Source organism: Fulmarus glacialis, unplaced genomic scaffold (assembly GCF_000690835.1).
Source record: "Fulmarus glacialis isolate BGI_N327 unplaced genomic scaffold, ASM69083v1 scaffold8262, whole genome shotgun sequence".
Taxonomy (NCBI): domain Eukaryota; kingdom Metazoa; phylum Chordata; class Aves; order Procellariiformes; family Procellariidae; genus Fulmarus; species Fulmarus glacialis.
This window is the reverse complement of record NW_009197122.1, coordinates 103,786-123,802: the sequence shown is the minus strand read 5'-3', so window position 1 is coordinate 123,802 and position 20,017 is coordinate 103,786. Positions and strand designations below refer to the sequence as shown.

At 38.1% G+C, this 20,017-nt stretch overlaps 1 protein-coding gene across 1 annotated transcript; it reads right to left on the bottom strand.

Annotated features, from left to right (window-relative positions):
- Positions 1-1,540: 1,540 nt before the first annotated feature.
- Positions 1,541-19,271, bottom strand: TMEM135 (transmembrane protein 135). The gene is made up of 9 exons (XM_009572420.1): positions 19,162-19,271; positions 19,050-19,091; positions 16,909-17,037; positions 14,700-14,769; positions 9,175-9,342; positions 5,754-5,817; positions 4,969-5,045; positions 3,234-3,332; positions 1,541-1,642 (listed from the first exon to the last, which is right to left on the bottom strand). Exons 1-9 carry the CDS (start codon positions 19,269-19,271, stop codon positions 1,541-1,543), a joined length of 861 nt encoding a protein of 286 aa, XP_009570715.1.
- Positions 19,272-20,017: the final 746 nt, after the last annotated feature.

The following is a 20,017-nucleotide window of genomic DNA, read 5'->3' as shown; positions in this document are numbered from 1 at the left end:
AGTTATTAATTGAATTTATTTATAAAATTATTAAAATTATTTAACTTCATGAAAGACTATCCAAATCTTTGAAATACAGGCTTCAGCCTGCACTGTTTAGAGACTACAAGTTTTTCATCTCGGGCAATAAAGATTTAAAAAAAAAAAAAAAATTGACAAATCTGATCAATAGTGCTTTGTGTAGATACACTTTATATAACACAACTTGTGGAAAAGGGGAAAGGAGAGAGTCCCTTTCTACTTTTAACATCACAAAAAAAGTCAAACCAAAATATACTACTCCTCTTTCTCATCCCAGCCTCGCAAACTCCGGCCATGCCTGACCAAGAGTGGGTAACAATTTTATGGGTGTTACAATCTATTTCCATCCCTTTAGTCTTCAAAATTGTTGAGTGAAAGACCTATGAAACATCAAAAGAATCTACCTCTATGGAAACAGTGTCAAAATTACTATTACAGAGATTTACTTCAGATAAAATAAATGAGCAGAATAGAATTTCTTTTCCCTCCTCTTTTTCAACTAGAGCTATCTTAGGATTAGCACAAGAGGGAAAAATGCAGCCAGAACTGGACATCTGCACTGACATCATCCCCTGTATCATGTTTGTACAGCCTCAGAGGTTGCCTGCAGACTGCCTCCAGGCATCTCAAGGAAAGCTTCCCACTACGTCTAGCAATGTATTCAGTCACCTCACGTCCAGCTAAGAGTGTTCTGTGCCTTGGGGACTGCAGGTTCAACACGCTCCAGGGACTGGCCTCTGATTTCACTTCTATTTTTATAGTCTGGAGAGCTCAGTGTCACGACAAACATTACCTTTTACAATCCCATTCATAAACTGATCTACATCATGATTTGGATGCCTTGTTTCTGCATCAGTTTCTACACAGTGCATCAGTATAATAGTGTACACTTCACTAAATTGTATTTTTACAAATCAGATACAGCAAAATCTATTTTAGTAGGTAAGCATTTTAGATCCCCGCCGCAAATAAGAGAAAAAATATCCAATAAAATATTACAGTGTAAATTTATGGTTATAATCAGTGAAAATTTTTCACTCGTTGTCCAAGAAAAAAAATTCCTTTCCCAACTGAAATAGATGTCCTATAAAAAACTACTGAATCTTCAAAGAATTCTTAGGAAATACTCTGACGTTTCTAGTAACGCTTTTAAACATGTAGTAATACCGTGTTGTCGATCAGTGTACACACTAAGTGATTTCTTCAACTTGTACAGTTGTTTACCGGATTCTTCATATTCCACTGAAATCTGAAAGCATTCCACCCTCCAAGTGAACTAAAGATAAAAAAGCCTTCAAGTAAAACACTCATCTGCTAAATAATCTTAACTATATTTAAACCTTTGCTCCTGTCATTAGACTAAACCTAGCAGTGTCGCTTCAGCAGCAAAGAACTTCAAGTGGACTGGAAACCATTTGAAAAGCGAAGTAAATACTCAGGAAATTAGCCCCTACGGACTCCTACAGCTCTGCTGTTGACAGCGAATGACATAGAAAGCTGAATGTGATCAATGGCGTGTTTAGACAAGCCATAACACACGCCCAATTACATACCTGCCCTTTGTTAGTCGTAAAAGAAATTTCCAGTACGAAGGCCTCAGGTTCTGAACTTCCATGACAGCCTGCAAGGAGAGTATTCTGTCAAAGCCAGCTGACAGCATCAGGCAAAAGCTTCATCTGCTACATTACGTTGCCAAAAAACAGCGAAAGGATAGTTATGGAAATTTTTTTTTTTTTTTTTTAATTTTTTAAAAATCATCTCATGATTCATGGACCGAAAGCAGCTGTGATGACCTGCCAAGGTCCAGCGCAGTCAGCGCACTCACAGCTGAATTCGATGCTCTGTATGACCACCACCGGCACAGACTGATATTCCCAGAAGACTATCTTTCAGAAGTGGTGGCAATTAACTTAAATCTCATTGCAAACAAAGCAACAATAACCCTTATTATTCCTACATGTGTGATTTTGCACTTGTGGATGCCAAATTTACCTGCTATTTTACCCCCCACTCACCCTGCATTTTGTGATCTACCATTTCCTGGAGTCAGTCATTTCATGTTACATATCTTAAATAATGTTATATAACCAAAATTCTGTCTTCTCTCTATTCCATTACTTTTCCAGGTATTCCACTTATGAATATAGTGAGTAACAAACATCTCAGCATAGATCCCTTTGCTAATTTCCCCCTCCTTCTTCTTCCCTCCTAAACCTAGTAATTTACTTCCAGTCTTGGGCTCCTTTTCCAACTAGTTATTAAGTAATGGAAAAACCCTTTCCTCTTTTCTCATATTAACTTTATTTCTGTTAGCCTCATACGATGGTCCTTGCCAATAGTATTTTGGAGATTTCAATGCTGCAGACCTTTAGTCACATCCCAAGCACTAAAATATCAGTTCACTTTGATACTAGAATGAGAGATATTCCCAAATGTATGGGAACAATGAGGTGGAGGAGTGGAACTGTCCTGTTAACCACGAGACAGCAGAAGACTGCTTTAGGGTCGTTTTATATTCTCTTTATTGAGGGGGACAAAAAATACATATAGTTATGGAGGTCCAGAAATCATTCAGTGGGAAGTTTCAAGCAGAAGGTCTAGAAATGGAGAGATGTAGTGGAATGCTGGAGTAATTTGGGTACCACTGAAAAGGAGCTTTTCTAGCTGATGCAGCCAATAAAAGGACTGAGGGTGAAGGCATGTAATTGACTTGGAAAGTGCAAAAGATGGTAACTACAGCTTGTTTCAAACACAAAACTTCAGATTTTCTTACTAATTTTTGCAGATTCTTTCAAATAGGCAACTTTAATTCAAGTTAGATGAAAGTGAAAACTTCTAGTTGATTAAAAAGGCATAAAATATTACAATATATTGTTTGTTTCCTTGAGAAACAGTCTATTCATACGCTTATGAAAGCCCATACATTTATATTCATCTTCTCGGGCAATGCATTTTGAGATCCTTTCCAAAGAATTCAGTGCTTTGTATAATGTAATCAGCTATAAGCATACGAGAAATTTGAGTCCTAGAAACGATCTTCCCACTGTGACACTCAAAAGCGGGATGCAGGAGTCCCGATTCACAGCATCTTGCTGGAATCACTACATCACACTCTCTTTTCTATATCACTGTATCCCTGTACTCCTCATTTCATTCAACATTTGACTTAAACTAGAAGAGCTTCATGTTCTGTTAGAAGACAACATACTTACTGCCTGAAAGCATATCGATGTAGAAATGGCATAGATGATGCTGTCTGCATGAGGAAAATAGGGAACCTTCCCTGCTTCAATGCCTTTGAAGTACATAGTCTATGAAAATAAACAAGAAATGCTGAACGAAACAAAATGAACAAAGTAAAAGTAGCTTTTTACTTTTTATTTATTTTACCTTTTCAAAGTAACATGCCAACATTACTAATCTATGCTCATATATTTTTGTATATGTCCACAAACGTGACATTGATTGAGATAGCTTATAGAAGTTATCCAAGGTCAATAGAATAAGAGGCTATGAATGTATAGAACAGGACTTAGCAACAGCTTAGGTGTTAAAAGGGTAGTACAGATCTTAAAGATAAAAAAGGGAAAGTTTGCTGTGTTAAATTCATTTTAAAAAAGCAAAAGAACAATGCAATAACTATTCCAACAAAGTGAATATTCACTGTTCTTAAACAGCTTGAAATCACATACTTCTCTTTCTGAGAAAACACATAAAGTTTATTTTCCTGAGCACAGCTTGACCTTCCAAAGCAGCACACGCCTCTTTGGTCAGTTACCCTTTGCTTGCGTAAGATGATAAAAGTAGTAAAAAAAAAAAAAGAAAGAAAGAAAGAACACACAGCACTTTTCTTATTTCACTCCAGCCACAATGTCTCAAAGTCCAGAGAAAACCATCAGCAATACAAGATAATATTGTTTTTTTACAACTAGTGTTCTAAAAGTCAGTATGGATAACTCAGATTTGCTTTTATATAACCAACAAGTGAACTACCTTCAGAGCTTGATCTAGGATTACAAGGAGCAAGAATAAACAGAGTATATCTTCCCTTTTTATATTTAATTTCATACTTTAAAAAAAAGGTTCCTTTTTTTTATATTCTTTGAAATGAATTCTGCTCTGGTAATGGAGGTGGATAAGTATCACTAGGGAACGAGGCCCTCAAGGTCTGCAGGAGAAAGTTTTGTGATTCGGGGATGATGCATAGTAAGAGAACGCTCTCAACTTTTTCCAGTGGTGCTACTGGGGAAATAACCATGACTAAGTCCCGATTTTATGGAAAAATCACAGTAAGAAATCAAAAGCTGGTTAGCAAAGTATAATTAACATACCCAAACTCTACAAACTTTTTTTTTCCCGGGCTCCTAATTTTAACAAGTTCATAGAAATAATTCAAGTCTGAAAAATAGTAATTAGAACGAAGTTCATTGCAAAGCTGGGAATTTAATCAGTTGAAGTATACTGACAAACAACTCCAACTATAGACTAAAACCTAAGTTATTTTGAGTTATCTTAGATTGTTGAATGCCAAAATTAGGGAACAAAGGCAGGAAGTTAAGCTGTAGCTTTTGGCAATAAATCTGCAATTAAGGACTAGGTCTGATTTATGTTTCTGGCAGAATAGACATTCTTGGAACTTCCAGATTCAAAAAATCTGCAAAAGCTACAAAGCAAAGGGCTATCAGGAGATTAAAAAAATTCATGGAGAGTATACATGCAGAACAGTGGATAAAGGACTTTTAAAATGAGTCACAGAAAAGAAAATAAGAAAGAAATGAGACCACAGAACGGCACTGCCTCTTGGCACACATGTACTGAAACACACCACCGCCACACAACTTTGTATTATACTGGAATTGTCTGACAAAGCCTGTGAAGTTAATTTTCTTTTTGTGCCTTGAAAAAATAGATGAAATGAAGAACTCTGTTAGGAGGGTAATATCTTACCTCTACTAATTTGGACACCAGATACATAGAGATAGTAGTACTTTTGTAAAACATCATAGAAATTCCTGCTAGACACCCTGTAACAATTAGAAAACAAAAGCATTGTTAAGATTGTGATTTATTGTTGCTGTTGCAGTATGTCAGCTCAATAGACACTGCATAAGATTATGCTTTCTGTTGCTACAACAAAGTTCAGTGATGTTCCTGTGCTGCCCATCAAAATATGGTTTATGTCATTAAAAAAACAGAGAGTTTTGAAACCCTGAAATAAATCTGTAGTTCAGTGCTCAGGAGCACAGCATCAAATTTCCTCTCTCGTCCCACAAGGAAGAGAGACCTCTGAGGTTCCAATACGTGACAGAGGCACAAGCAGCAGGGAAGGGCTTGCACCACCACACAGAATTCATGGCAAAAGGGTCCTTCTTCAGATCCAGTGAAGCCCATCCTTTCAAAGGTGTATTCTGTCACGTATGGAAGAGTCAATATTTGAACCTCTCATCTCTACAGCTGGAAAATAAAGGACAAGTTCACATTTGTGCATACGATAATATATTGTCCTTGAAGCTGACTGTAAAAAACACACCATTTGATTGAATTTGCCTTACAATTTTAATTGCAACTCTTTATTTGAAGCTACTTGAAACACCACTGTCGCTTTGACACAACCTTGATGTACACAGTCCTATTTTCATCACAGAAGTCTGAAAAGGGAATGGGAGGATAGACAAGAGAAGTATTTGCAGAGCCCCAACAGAGGCAATATAAACTTCTTGTCATGGACTCACCAGCTACAAGTGCATGAAGCTCATCATCTAGGTTTCGTACCCAACGCAGGAAGCAACTAGTACCCTGTAGGTGAACAGAGAGCAGGATTAGCCCTAGTTATTTCTCTTTCATAATGCATAGACTGAAGATACTCCTTTATAAGATAGTAATATAGCACACAGTACAAATTAAGAGTCTAGTGTGATAATACCCATAATCCACAGTACCTAAAACATTTCAGTGTTTTAATTAACAGTTTACCGCTACCATTTCTTTCAAAATCAGAGAGCAGATCAATCTAATTTGAATACCAATCTAATTCCAAAGCTAATCTTGAATTCACATCATCTTAATTTGTTCTTTCCCATGATAAAGTCTGTTTTCAACTACACACCAAACACCTCGAGATTTTTCCATACATCCAGTAAATTCTGGAACCAGGAAAACACATTAATCTAAAAAGTTAGAACTGCATATGATTAAAAGACGCACTGAAACACATAATAACCTGTTTGTTGACACAGACAACAATACACCGTGATTCAGGCCAGAATGGATGTAAGTAATTGTGTCTCAGGCTGCATTAAAATATATTTCATTTGGATGACTGCAGGTTAACAAATGATCCAGATTGTTCCACATCTACCATCTCCTCTGCGTTGTTTTTTTTAACTGTTTTGGAAATCCATACTTTGTCTCCAAATTTTATCCCTGGTAAATTTCTGTTTGCTTCTAAATGGTTCGAGATCTGCTTAGTAAGGCCAAATCCAGTGCTGATGGCACAGAGAGAACATTATATAATTCAGTATGGCAGCCCGCTGATGTCTACTTTGAGATACGTGTGTCAGCCTCTTAATCCATCTAATGTGTGCTTTTCATGGAATCAAAGAATGATTTATATTGGAAGGGGCATCTGGAGATCATCTGGTCCAGCTTGAAGCAGGTCTAATTTGAGCAGGTAGCTCAGGAACTTGCCCAGTTGAGTTCTGAGCATCTCCAAGGATGGAGACTACACAGCCTCACCAGGCAACCTGTTCCAATATTTGCCCACCCTCACATGAAAACTTATTTCCTTATATTTCTTTGGAATCTCCTGCATTTCAGCTTGTATCCACTGCCGTTCAACCTATCACTGCACACCTTCAAGAGGTGTAGGTAGCAATAAAATCTCCCCTGAGCCTTTTTTCTCCAGCTTAAAAACCAGCTCTCCCAGCTTCTCCTTGCACATCGTATGACCCAGTCCTCAAATAATCTTGGCGGCCCTCAGGTGAATCCACCCTTGAAAAAGACATTAAAATTAAAAGAAGAAATGAAGTGGTATCTGTGTCCAAAAATGGACACAAGTACCACAGATGTGATCTCACTAGCTATTTTACAGTGCACATTTTAAATAAATAAATTCCTTGCAAAGCCATTGATACATTGCAATTATGACAGTCAACTTTCCTACTCAAACTTGTAAACTAATTGAAAAAAGGAAACCAGGCTACCATGGCCAACTTATTTTCTGCAAAACCATATTTGCTGACATTAATTAACAATAAGGGGAACACAAAATATTAATAGTACAGCTACTAGAATCCTACAATGGCATTTTGGAGTGCTTTTAGGGACAAGGTGGACTTTTTTTAAAAGCAGTCCATAATGAAATTCCTTTGGATTCAAAATGCATCAAGCATTTCTTTTTTTTTGGCTGTGGTCCAGTCTTTTGGAGTGACTAAAATCTCTGCTGCCCTACATGCTTATTTCAAACTGGGAGAAAAATATAATACAACCCAAATCTGTGTAAGTTATGGAATGCAAACAATAACAGAAAGTAGAATCATAGAATCATTTAGGTTGGAAAAGACCTCTAAGATCATCAAGTCCAACCGTTAACCTAGCAGTGCCAAGTCCACCACTAAACCATGTCCCTAAGCACCACATTTACATGCCTTCTAAATACCTCCAGGGACGGTAACTCAACCACTTCCCTGGGCAGCCTGTTCCAAGGGTTGACAACCCTTTCAATAAAGAAATTTTTCCTAATATCCAGTCTAAACCTCCCTTGGTGCAACTTGAGGCCATTTCCTCTCGTCCTATCGCTTGTTACTTGGGAGAAGAGACCAACCCCCACCTCGCTACAACCTCCTTTCAGGTAGTTGTAGAGCGCGATGAGGTCTCCCCTCAGCCTCCTCTTCTCCAGGCTAAACAGCCCCAGTTCCCTCAGCCGCTCCTCACAAGACTTGTTCTCCAGACCCTTCACCAGCTTCGTTGCCCTTCTCTGGACACGCTCCAGCACCTCAAGGTCCTTCTTGTAGTGAGGGGCCCAAAACTGAACACAGGATTCGAGGTATGGCCCCACCAGTGCCAAGTACATACTTAATAAACTATAAATAAAGGTCAGAGTATGTCACCCTCGTAAAATGAGTATCTATAGAACTACATTACATTTGCAATTGGAGCTTTTAAAAGACATCAAAATAATTTCAGCTTTTGCAATTTAAATACTCTTTTCTCTAAAGGCTATTTTCTTAAAGTTTGAGCAAAAATTTGATTTTCAAATAAACTCTGAACAGCCCAGTTGCTCTTTGCCATCAAAAATTTTAAACTCTGTATCCTTACAAATTCTCGTCTCTCAATCTGACCGCAAGTCAAGTGAAATGCTGTTTTGTTTACAAATAACACTTGGGTTTTTTTAATTTTCAGTAAGCAATATTTACCCTGAAAAATACAGAATTATCTTAACTTTGCAGAGCAAGTAAAGTAGCAGTTGAAAAATGACACGTGTGATTAAGCATATAAAAGTGCAAAAGCCCCTTCAGCACTGCACTATGCAATATATTCTCCCTTAGGGCGTGTGCTTCGTCACATTCTCTTTTGGCATAAATAAACATAATTTGATCAATTCCAACAATGCTGTATGGACGTGTCTCAGTTTGCAATCTGTCATCTTATAATGGTGTAGAAGGGTAGATTTCCAAGTGGTAAGTGCAATGTCTCCTCAGCTGCACATGATATACGTTCTGCAATCTCCTGCTACTTAGCGTCAAGTAAGAATTCCAGATATTTGAGCCAAAAAAATCTGCAAATGGCTTCTCTCTGACAGTATTGCTGCTACTGCAGTCACTACTTGTGTCTGCACTAAAATGTTTTTGTGTAACATCAAGTCCCTTTGAAATCTGAATTCACTTTCTCTGAAGTACTCCCTATCTCCTGATCTTGATACTGTGCTGCAAAATCCATCTGGCTTACTCAGAAATGATAGAAAAAACACATGGAATGGAAGACTAGTTTTCTATTTACAGTTTGATTACTGCAATACTACAGAATTTGTCGGTGAGATGCTGTAGCAAACAGTATCAGTAATCTTAAGCAGCTAGACTTTTTAGCTCTTCATGATATTCCGAAAAGTGAAATAAAAAACATGGCATTCGTCATTTCCATATGTTATAAGCTTACTTTGTATATACTGACGAAAGATCCCAGAAAAGCTCCAAGCTGGAAATTTTCCTTGTTGTAGAAGAGGGAAAACAGTCGGGATGGTTCTGTAAACAGATGCCGGAAGGTGGATGGAATCCGAAGGCAACACTGGATCAGGTAACCAATGCTAAACATCCTAATGAAGCCCTGGAGAAAAGAAAGAAAGATTTTGTGGTAAGAAACCACAAATTCAGAAAAAGGAAAAGCAAAAACATCTACAGAAGTACTTATTTTTGACATCGAGCAGTTTAAAACCCACTCTGCAGATACTATATAAAATGAATCCCCATCTTCAAACTCAAGACCAGTTTTTTTTTCCTGATTCCCCTGTAAAATAGCAAAGGCAATAAGATCATAGACAATTGACTCTCCTTTAATTTCTATGAATATCTGGAAAGCCTCAAGGGACAAACTCTATTTCTCTTCTGCTCCAAAATTCTGTCCTTTGAAATAATCCTGATGACTTAATTTCCAGGTTACTGACCAGCTTTTAACCACAAATGGGTATATAGAGGAAAGTAATGCCGTGGAAAAAAAGAGCACTTCTACACTCAAATGTCTGGAGAAAGCACTAAAGGAGGAAAAAGTCCACAAAAAATAAATTTCAGAAAGTGTGAGAATTAGAAATTGACCCTGATGGCTTGGCACGTGCTCCCGTACTTTCCCTCAACCGAACTGGAGGCTGAGTGACGCCTGCAGCAAGAGAAAGGGCGAAACTGGAAGGAAGATTATGTGCAGAGCTACTGAGTAAGGATAACGTGGGTTCCAATGAATTTTTCTTACTACTCCACCTTGGATACAGATCTGCTTTTTTATACCACGTCACAAAACCACACAGACTTTTTCTTTCCAAATTCTTCTCCCCAGTTTCTTATAACTTCCTCCAAAGCTTCCTATCATTATTCTTACCCTATGGCTGAACTTCTCTAATCATTCTTAATAAAATCTATCATTTTTTTGGTTGGAAGATACCTTATCTGAAAACTGTCTGTGCATTCACCATTGGCAAATAAGGCAGGCACCCAATGCTCATGATTTCTGTAGTTCATTTTTCAGAAGATACTCAGGGACACCGAGAAAATTCCAGTTACAGGGACAACTGGCAGAGGGCTTGATGGAGCAAAAACTCAGAAACTCAAAACATTTTTGCCTCCTACAGAACTTTATAATGCATCATAAAGCTTATGAAATTTTATTGTGGTTAAAAATCCAGTAATAAACTCTTCCTGAAGCAATTACTCTCCCTGCTACTCAAGAAGCGGTTTATGAGAACCAAGTGGAAGAAAATATATTGTGTCATTCAATGATCCAGTAGCTATGAATGAAGAATTTCCCCTTCTTTGTCTGCTACTCTTGTATGTAAATTGTATATATTGAACAGCTAAAGACCCAGTGTTTTCTGATGGTGCAATGAAAATGCCTACTGAAAGGTATGCGAGGTAGGCAGAGATGTAAATACACTGTGAATTTTGTGTAGTTAAAATGTCAAAATTGAGATGAACGTGTATTCGCCCCTAAAATGAAGAGGTACCCTAGTGTGAAGTACATAGCCCTCGTCTTCCAAAAAAATTAGATGATTATGATACCAGGTACCATTACATAAAAAGAAAGTCCTAAACCCAGCAGTTATGAACAAAGCCCAAAACAAGAGAACAAACAGTATGGTATGTTTGACATTTTCACCCAGCTGTAGGAAAGGTTACGCTGATGGGGCGAGGAACACTGCATTAGGAAACACTTAAATAAATTCCAACTGGAAACACTCAAATATATCCGTGATTTTATTTTTATGAGTAGCCTACTTAGAAGTGCTGAACTGAAGGATTGAGGCTGTTTTGATGAGCACCAAACAGCAATAAGTAGTGCACAGAATCTTTCTATTTAGCTCATTAAATCAACCAGGTGAATCCATATCACACTTATAGGTGTTTTTCAGAGTCACAGAAAGTATTACAACTTATAGTCAATGCACAATTTTGTAACTTTTCTCTTCCATAAAAAGACCTCAAATGATAATGGAGGTAGAAAACAGTAGAGTATACGCAGGACACTATAATAAGCATAAGTGAGTGAAGAAAAATCTGCTAAGAGCCATTTCTCCACAGAGACTTTGAGCTGGGACTGAGATCAGCCAGAAGTAGCAGCACAGTGAAACTACGTATCTGCAGAACTCATTGAATAAACCTGTTTTTTTTTTCCTTTTGAGAAACAGATTTCTTAAAAAGTTAATAATACAGTCAAGATATTGGCTATAACTCAAATTCAGAAAAGCACATGTATGTAAACAGAGTTCAGCAACATACCAAAACTCAGTCAACCTGTTGCAACATATTAGGAATTAGTTAAAATAAGTATTTAAAATAAATTAGTTAAGATATTTAAGATTTGTTCTGGGTATACGGTTGCCCATGTTCCTTCAAGAGACAGAATGCATTGATTACAAGCACCAGAAAATAATCTCATATTCTTTTTGGTCATCCTAGTCATTAGGTAACTTGTGAGGGTCATCTGGTGTCATCGACAGCATCAGCAGAAAAAATGGACAACTGGAATACTACTGCTGGCTAATGTCTCCTCACTGAAACCAAGTAGAATAACAAGAGAGGAAAAATATTGTTTGACTGCTTCTGGTAGCTCTTTTCAGACATTTACAAACCCAAAGCATTTTAAGTATTTAAAATTTGAAGGGAAGTCTATGAAATCAGGTGGTATGTTATTACTAAATGTTACATAAAAGCTATCACGGATTATGTCAAGTATCTAATGTGCATTTAAATGTGAAGCAGGAGAAAAAAGAGCATGCGATGACAATTAAAGCACAGATACGATAATGAGAAACGAGATGTTCAAAGGTAAGGGAAAATATAGCACGGAGGGGAAATTTTGGCAACAAGCAGCTCATCAGATCATTATCAGATTTGAAAGCTCCCTTACAGATATGGAATTACAAAAACATGCTCAAATCGTGTCAGCTGACAGTTATTACTGATCGATTCCAGGAACAGCCATGGAGAGAACTAAAAACGCCTTAAGAATTTTGGATCTTTAAAAATCCAATACATCAAAATAAAATTTTTCACTCATGTTTTAATTTAAAAAGAAGTCACAGGAAAGACAGGAAATTCAAAGATCTGGCTGCCACTTCAGTGATATTTCCCTGATTATATTATTGTAGTCAAGAATAATTTATACTAAGATACTATACGAGACTGGTACAAGAATGAAGTATAGTTCAAATGCACATGTAAAATGTCTTATAAAAATGTCTTTTTTTAAATTATTATTTTTAGTCAGGTCAAGACTTAGTTCAGCTCCATTATCAATTGGGTTCTCTTCTCCCCTCATCCCCTTTCGAGGGTATATGAAATGTGAACAAAATGATGCTGAATAAAGAACTGAATAGGGCAGAGACTCCTAAATATCCCGTTTTTGTTTTCCTGTTCTTTTCATCATTAACACATCTTCCTACTCACCTAAAAAAGGATAGAAAGAGTAGCATGGGGACGGTCTACTGTAATCTGAGGAACTCACAAACTGGAATCAGATTTGGGTCACTCCACTACAGCGACCGAACAAGACTAACTCTTATTTCTTGGTCACCTTTCTATTTTAAAGGCATTTCAAGCTCATTATATTCCGTAATGGTCAGATCACCTCTCTCTTTACCCATGAAGTCACACACACAATCATTCTTCCAGCAGGTTATGACAGTTTTCCATGGAGAAGAGGCATCAGTTCCATTACAATAACAGAAATCCTTACTTGTTTGTTCTAACAGCGCTTGTAAAATAGTACAGTGTTATGAGGGTACTCAGATTTGACTGCTGAGCAGGCAGCACAGAATGCATAAGGATTTTGTGCGAGATTAATAAATAAGCTCAGGAAGCAAGTCTGGACTAACAGTAGTTAAGAGCTAATTACTGTAAAATATGCCTAAGTAATGAAAGACAGTACTTTATGTAAAAGTGCAGCAGACTGAAGTTATAACAAGGCACCCATGAAAAACGATGCACTTTAGGAGATACTACCATCAGCAGAGATCTGGAAATGCAGCATATCAACCCATAAAATCACTTCTGCTTGATTTTAATCTTTGTTTTGAATATAATATTCACTGCAGTCCTGGACATTGATTCTGAAGGCCAGACACTGATATCTATGGGGAAAACACAGCGTACTCTGCAAATGAAGGACAGGGAATGTTTCCTCCCCAGACGATGCTGAGCACTCAGGAAATGGGATTCAAAGTGGGCCAGGAGGCAGTGAACAGTAAAGTTACTGGGCAAGGCACCGAACAAGAACAAAGCAAATGGAAAGTCTGTGTCCCCAAAGATGTTATGCTTTGAAGAAAAGAGCCCATGAATGAAACATCAAGTGGACTGAGATAGTGGTGAGAGGTTGTAAAATCATAATTTTAATCTGGATTCTGTTAAATATATGTCATACCTACAACAGAAAAGTGACATAACTACCCTGAACTATTCGTGAATGCTCTACTGCATATTCTCATCGTAATTCATCAGAACACTTAAGCACCATCCCAAATCCTATCAACTCCAGCGCAACTTATATCCACGTTACACTGTGTAACCCCGCAATATAACATACTGCGGGGTAAGAAGAGTGTTAATACAACACAATATGATGTTGTTAATAAACATACATGAATAAATGTTGTGCTAGTCCTCTTCTGATGCTAAATTCAAGCATACCTCTTCTGAGATAACATTAACTGTGTATAAAATTCTAATTTTAAAAAGTTATTTTTGAAAGTAATATATATGAAAAGGATATGAAGATACTCAAATCCATTTTTTGCTGCTCCATATATAAAAACGGGTAAATTAAGTGATTGAGATCTTCTGGAGTCTTACCAACGCCTAAAACAGGCATAGCAGGTGGAACCACCTGTGCCAACCCAATGCCAGCCAAAAAAATTCTCTACATAGTACTCCTCTGGAAAAAAATGCGCTGATCACATTAATAATGGAGGATGAATTATGCCACCGGACGTAAACAGCTCTTCCCGGGCGCAGCAACTGTGACCAATCTCTCATTACCCTGAGCCCTTAAAATAAATGAACGGAGGAGCGAGCCCAGCGCCCGGCAGCAGCGTGCCAGACCCACGCAGCTGCACGTGCGCCAGACCCGCGCTGCTGCCGAAGCAGCACATTCCAAGTGCTTTATTTAGGGTGGAGTCACAAGTGGGCTCAGCCGCGAAGTGCATCACATAGTTAAACAAGTTCCTTGCTCGCTAGTCCATTTTTTCCCACAGGTTTTATGTTATCCATTCTCTCCAGCTAATCTGAAAGACCGGAGAACTTTAACCCCACCACCACCCCGTCCTAAATTGAGAAAATCTGTTTTCAGGCTTGTCACATTTTCAATACAAGAAGAACGAGTAACAGACTCCTTTCTCACTTCCTAAATATATGCTTTTTCTGACTAAAGACTTTTACCCTGTCTTTGCCAGAGTTTGTCAATCTGATTTTTTCTGCACTTACTTTAATACAATATGAGATGCAATTATCTCCATAGTGTTTACAGCACCTATGCCTTGGGCCATGTTTGCACCTGCAAAAAGCACAATGAAACACATATTAACTCGTAGCTGTTTTCAGCGTCATCGACAGGAGACTTCATAAATATTTCTTGCCTAAAAATACATAAAGTGCTGTTTTCCCACCACTCATTCTCCCCATTACCCACTGAAGGGCACTGTGAACTTTTATGATGCCATAAAAGGACAATAAAAACTAACAATACTTCAGTTGTACAGCAAGAAGTGTCTGCACACTTATTTGGATCCAACCTCTTGCCACGCTACACATTAAATACAAAATTAAAGAACAAATTTTCTGCTATGGTCAACAGGGAGAAGTGATGTGTCCCTTCCCGGTCTGTCTCTGCTTCGTGGTTCTGGAAGGTTATTTGACCAAGCATCCGTTATCTGTGTCTTTACATCTTTCATACCGTTGTAAGGTTCATTGGAGGGCAATGCAGAACATACAAATGCACAGAGATATCCTGTGAGACTTCTCTCAATTACAATCCTTTCACTTCTGGCCTATTTCTTCTACTGTGATGATTTTTATGTAGCTTTTACTTCAGACTGAGAATTTGACCTTGAGCATTTAAAAGACACTGGCTTGGGATGGTGGGACGCGTGGATTGTACAGTTGTTAGCCCTGCATTATGTAGAATTAAAAGAAGTAATGTCATACCAGGTCTGAACATTATATTTCGCTATAGCCAAGTATTTAAGTTTTAATGCAAAATAAATTACACAATTTATATACTGTGCCAAATATCTTGGAAGCTTTGAATCATGTACTATAAAGTCTAATGGCCATAAATCATCTGTGAGGTCAGTTTATGTAGCAAAAATTGTAATGAGAATGTGATCAGGTTACAGGCATTTAGACTCAATTATATTGAAAAGAACCATATGGAAGAGAAACCTGTGAGAGCATTAGGACTGAAAATTGAAAGTTTTCTGAATGTCTGAGTTGGGAGTTTCAAAACCTTAAAGAAAAAATGCTCTTCTCCACCCATAGTCCCTTGATCCTTGTATTTCATGAACAGCGGAAGAGCTATGAACTATATCTAGCAAACTGAATAAGGGGTGTTTAATACAAAATAGGTATAAGCAACTCAGCTAAAAGAATCTGTGTATGGCTGGAACTGCCTTCTCCTTGTAAGTCTTTTGTTGTCTAATACAGTTGTGCCTGAGAAGGCACTGCTGACTTCCCTTATATTTTTCAATTAAAAACCACGGCAAATCATAGGAAGTTGCCATGTGATGTAGGTCACTTCATTTTTGTTCATTATCTGAGCAAGTAAGATAAGCCACTACTTTGAGAACAAAATGCACTTGGAAGACTTGTTTCTCTCCTGCATGTCAGCAGGTAAAGATCTGGTCATAAAACTGCTCCTGGAGAGGTCAATTTTTTATTCCATCTTCCCTGAAAATGAATGATTCCTTGTGGTACCCAATGTGCCTGAAGCAGACAAATCAAGCACAGCGGAAGTACATCATCTGAACATATTAGCCTGAAAAGCTATCTGATGTCATTTCTTTAAGCTCATACTAAAGGACAATAAATTGGATCCTGTAGACTGGGAGGGAACCTATCTTACCTAGCTTCAGATGTCTAGGTCTGACCTCGTGCAAAACAGTTTTAGACTCACTCTTTGCTTTGCAATTTCCTATTTCCTGACAGAGGAGGCAGGCCAGGTGCTACCAATCCTGTTCTTAGGCAGTTCTCCTTCATGCAATACAGGGATGTAGGTCACCAAAAAGATGATGTTATGGTCACTTAAGGTGACATAAGTAAGGTCTGCTGCTGTGCAATTTTCCCTCCTTAACATCACTACTAGCACCAGCAGAACCATGCCGTAAGCTTGTTTTGCTGAAAACTGCAGAAAAAGCAACCACCACTTTCCCACTCAGAATTGATTGAATTTACTCTCCCTTGTTAGACAACTGCACGTTGCAAGTCATTGCTATGACATACAGGTCTTAAATTTTGCTTTCATTAGAGTTCATCATTTGTCACTGCTAACTACCCAGTAAAAAGGAAATGCAAAACACTTAAATGCAAAGCAAAAGTATTATAAAATATTATCAAATACAATGTAACAAAACAGTAAAATGAGCTAAGTAAGAATGATTCATTTTGTTTTGTTTTTCTTTTGTTTTCTTTGACTCACACTTTGTCCATGAGCTTTTTTGTTAGAGCCAGTATGTTCATTGGCTGCGGTATTTTTTCACAATGCTTTATCTTTTTATCTATTTTTGAAAACACTGCTTCAGGTGAAAATGATTTCCCTACAATGAACCTGAAAGAAAAAACAAAACAGAGCAAAACAACAATTATATAAATAGCTCAAATAAATATATTAAGCCCAATTTAAGTCTCCAAAGGATTTAAGACAAGCTTGAAGTTATTACCCACAGGTCTGCAAAAGAAAATGCATCCTATACAGCTGCCAAACCTTGTCTCTCTTTGAAACGATCAATTCACTAACATATATTTAAACTTCAGATAATGGTCACAATCGCTGGTAGGAATTTTTTTAAACTAGAAACAAAAACATTACTGGGGAAGTCCATCTCTCACACTAAGCAAGAACACCAAATAAGAAAACAAAAAGGCACATGAAATATCTCAATTATCTCCAGCAAAATGGGGTTACATAAAGGTTGATGATTACTATAATATTTTTATAAAATATCTATTTTGTAAAATCTTCAAAATGTTTTCACTCCCACCAAGAGCATCAACTTTGTTTTGCTTGGCTTCATCTTCAGCTCTCTTTCTTTACCCAGAAGTTGGTATTGTCAATGTACCGGTTCATCTTAGGTGTAGAATTATTGTATATCAAGGGCAAAAGGGGTCATAACAGCAAGATGTTTCCGAGCACTTTGCACTATAATCCAAATTACACTGTACTGTGGTAGACTTGCCGAGGGCGATGAAGGTATAAAAACTTTGTCATTTGGTATGTGACTGGTGATTTCAGAAAGCACTGTTTCTGCATGTTGCCAAAGTGCAGAGTGTTTCATGTCCTTATTTCTGGACTATAGACTGCATTATTTAACTATTGGCACATTATATCAAATTCCACACCTGTTTCATAGCTGAAAACTCTGTAAAATACTTTCCGCTACTAGCAACAGCAAGTCTGTCTTGCTTGACTTCAGCTCTTTTCTTCACCTGTGAGTTGACACTGTCCATGCACTGGGCTGTCTGAGTGGTAGACAGGTAGCAGAGTATGTAAGGGACAGATAAGAATAATGTGTCTTTATACTTTTGACACAAGAAACAAAGATGGGAGAACTTTGTATAACTACAAGTAAGTGAGTAACACCAAAGGGTCCCATCATGAAGTAAATTCTAGGAGAGCCTGGACCACTAGGGCAGACACAAGGTCTAGTGGCAAGTTGAGGACATCTCGAATGAATTTCTTATATCAGAAATAGTGTGGCCAGCAGGAGGAGGGAGGTGATCGTGCCCCTGTACTCGGCACTGGTGAGGCCGCACCTCGAATCCTGTGTTCGGTTTTGGGCCCCTCACTACAAGAAGGACCTTGAGGTGCTGGAGCGTGTCCAGAGAAGGGCAACGAAGCTGGTGAAGGGTCTAGAGAACAAGTCTTATGAGGAGCGGCTGAGGGAACTGGGGCTGTTTAGCCTGGAGAAGAGGAGGTTGAGGGGAGACCTCATCGCGCTCTACAACTCCCTGAAAGGAGGTTGTAGCGAGGCAGGGGTTGGTCTCTTCTCCCAAGTAACAAACAAAAGGACAAGTGAAAGGAAACAGCTTCAAGTTGTGCCAGGGGTGGGGGTTAGATTGGATATTAGGAAAAACTTCTTTACTGAAAGAGTGGTCAGGCCTTGGAACAGGCTGCCCAGGGAAGTGGTGGAGTCACCGTCCCTGGAGGTATTTAAAAGGCGTGTAGATGAGGCGCTTAGGGACATGGTTTAGTGGTGGACTTCGCAGTGTTAGGTTTACAGTGGACTCAATGATCTTAAGGGTTATTTCCAACCTAAATGATTCAATGATTCTATGAATCACGAATCCCAGTTTTAGAAAGATAAAAAATTAATGCTCCTTCAAAAACATGCAACCATATGTCTGCATTTCCTTTCAATAACGGTCCCAAATATAGAAGATCCCTCCTGTGCCAGCATATTATGCCTTCTTCAAAATATGCTGTATACCCCCAAAGTTGGAAGAGTTTTACAAGACGATGATTTTTCTCCTGAAAACTCTTTTCATACAGTGCAGCTGTCACTGTGCACAATTCCTCAAAATCTTCACTTTAAGCTACATACTCACAGAAACTTTACTTACTTTAGTGCAGAGTATGTAAATCCTTTCAAGCCATCTTTGCACCTGAAACAAAAAAAAAGTTATTGCTATAATGGGCTGTTTGCAATATAAAGTGTTATAGATTAAATATTACGTAGAAGGGCTGCAGATGAACACCAGCTTCTCATTAACGGAAAACAGCACGTCTGTAACAACTCTGTGGCTATCCCCAACTTCACAGTTGTCACCACAGCCTTGCGACATCTCAGAAACAAAGGGCACAGCACACAAATGCCAGTGCTTCTCTCTTTTATCCAAACCAAGAGCAGAGAAATTTTTAAAGGATGGTGACAGAATCACTGGGGTGACAATGGAAGATTTCATGCGACAAAGAACTGTTACTTTATGGAAGAAAGTCATGATGAGTTTTACGAAACAGAAATGTTACTGTAAGGACAGAAAGGAGGGTTGGACCTCAATAAAAAACCCACCCTCTTGTGAAGAGCTGCAGGCAATAGTTATACTGACTTTGAGATAAACTGTTCTACTTCACACATTGCTGATCTCTGCAGCTCATTACTTTAAGAAAACTCTCAATCTGAAAGTCCCAGTTTTTTAATTATGTAGCAGTTGTTCTGATTCTGAGCTTGATTATATACATCCTTCCTTACAGAACATAGGGTTCCTTGTGTAAAGAGTCCATAATTGGCTGTGAAAGTTTCAGGTGATTGACTTTTTCTGCCCAGGGAATGATGAAAGAAGCTGCTACAGATTCTTCCTCAAAGACTTCTCAGAGCACCAGTGTCATGTTGGTAGCAAAGCAAAGAGCAGATACTTGGAGATTTTTCCCCCTTTTTCTCTTTATAGGATTGCACGGGGAATACATCATGGTAAAAAATGCATTCCTGACACAATACATAAAGCACAAACTGGTAACTTATCAACACCATCATTTCAAGAACACATCTCCTCTGAAGAGAAGACAGGATGGCAGTTGCAAAAGCTTCATA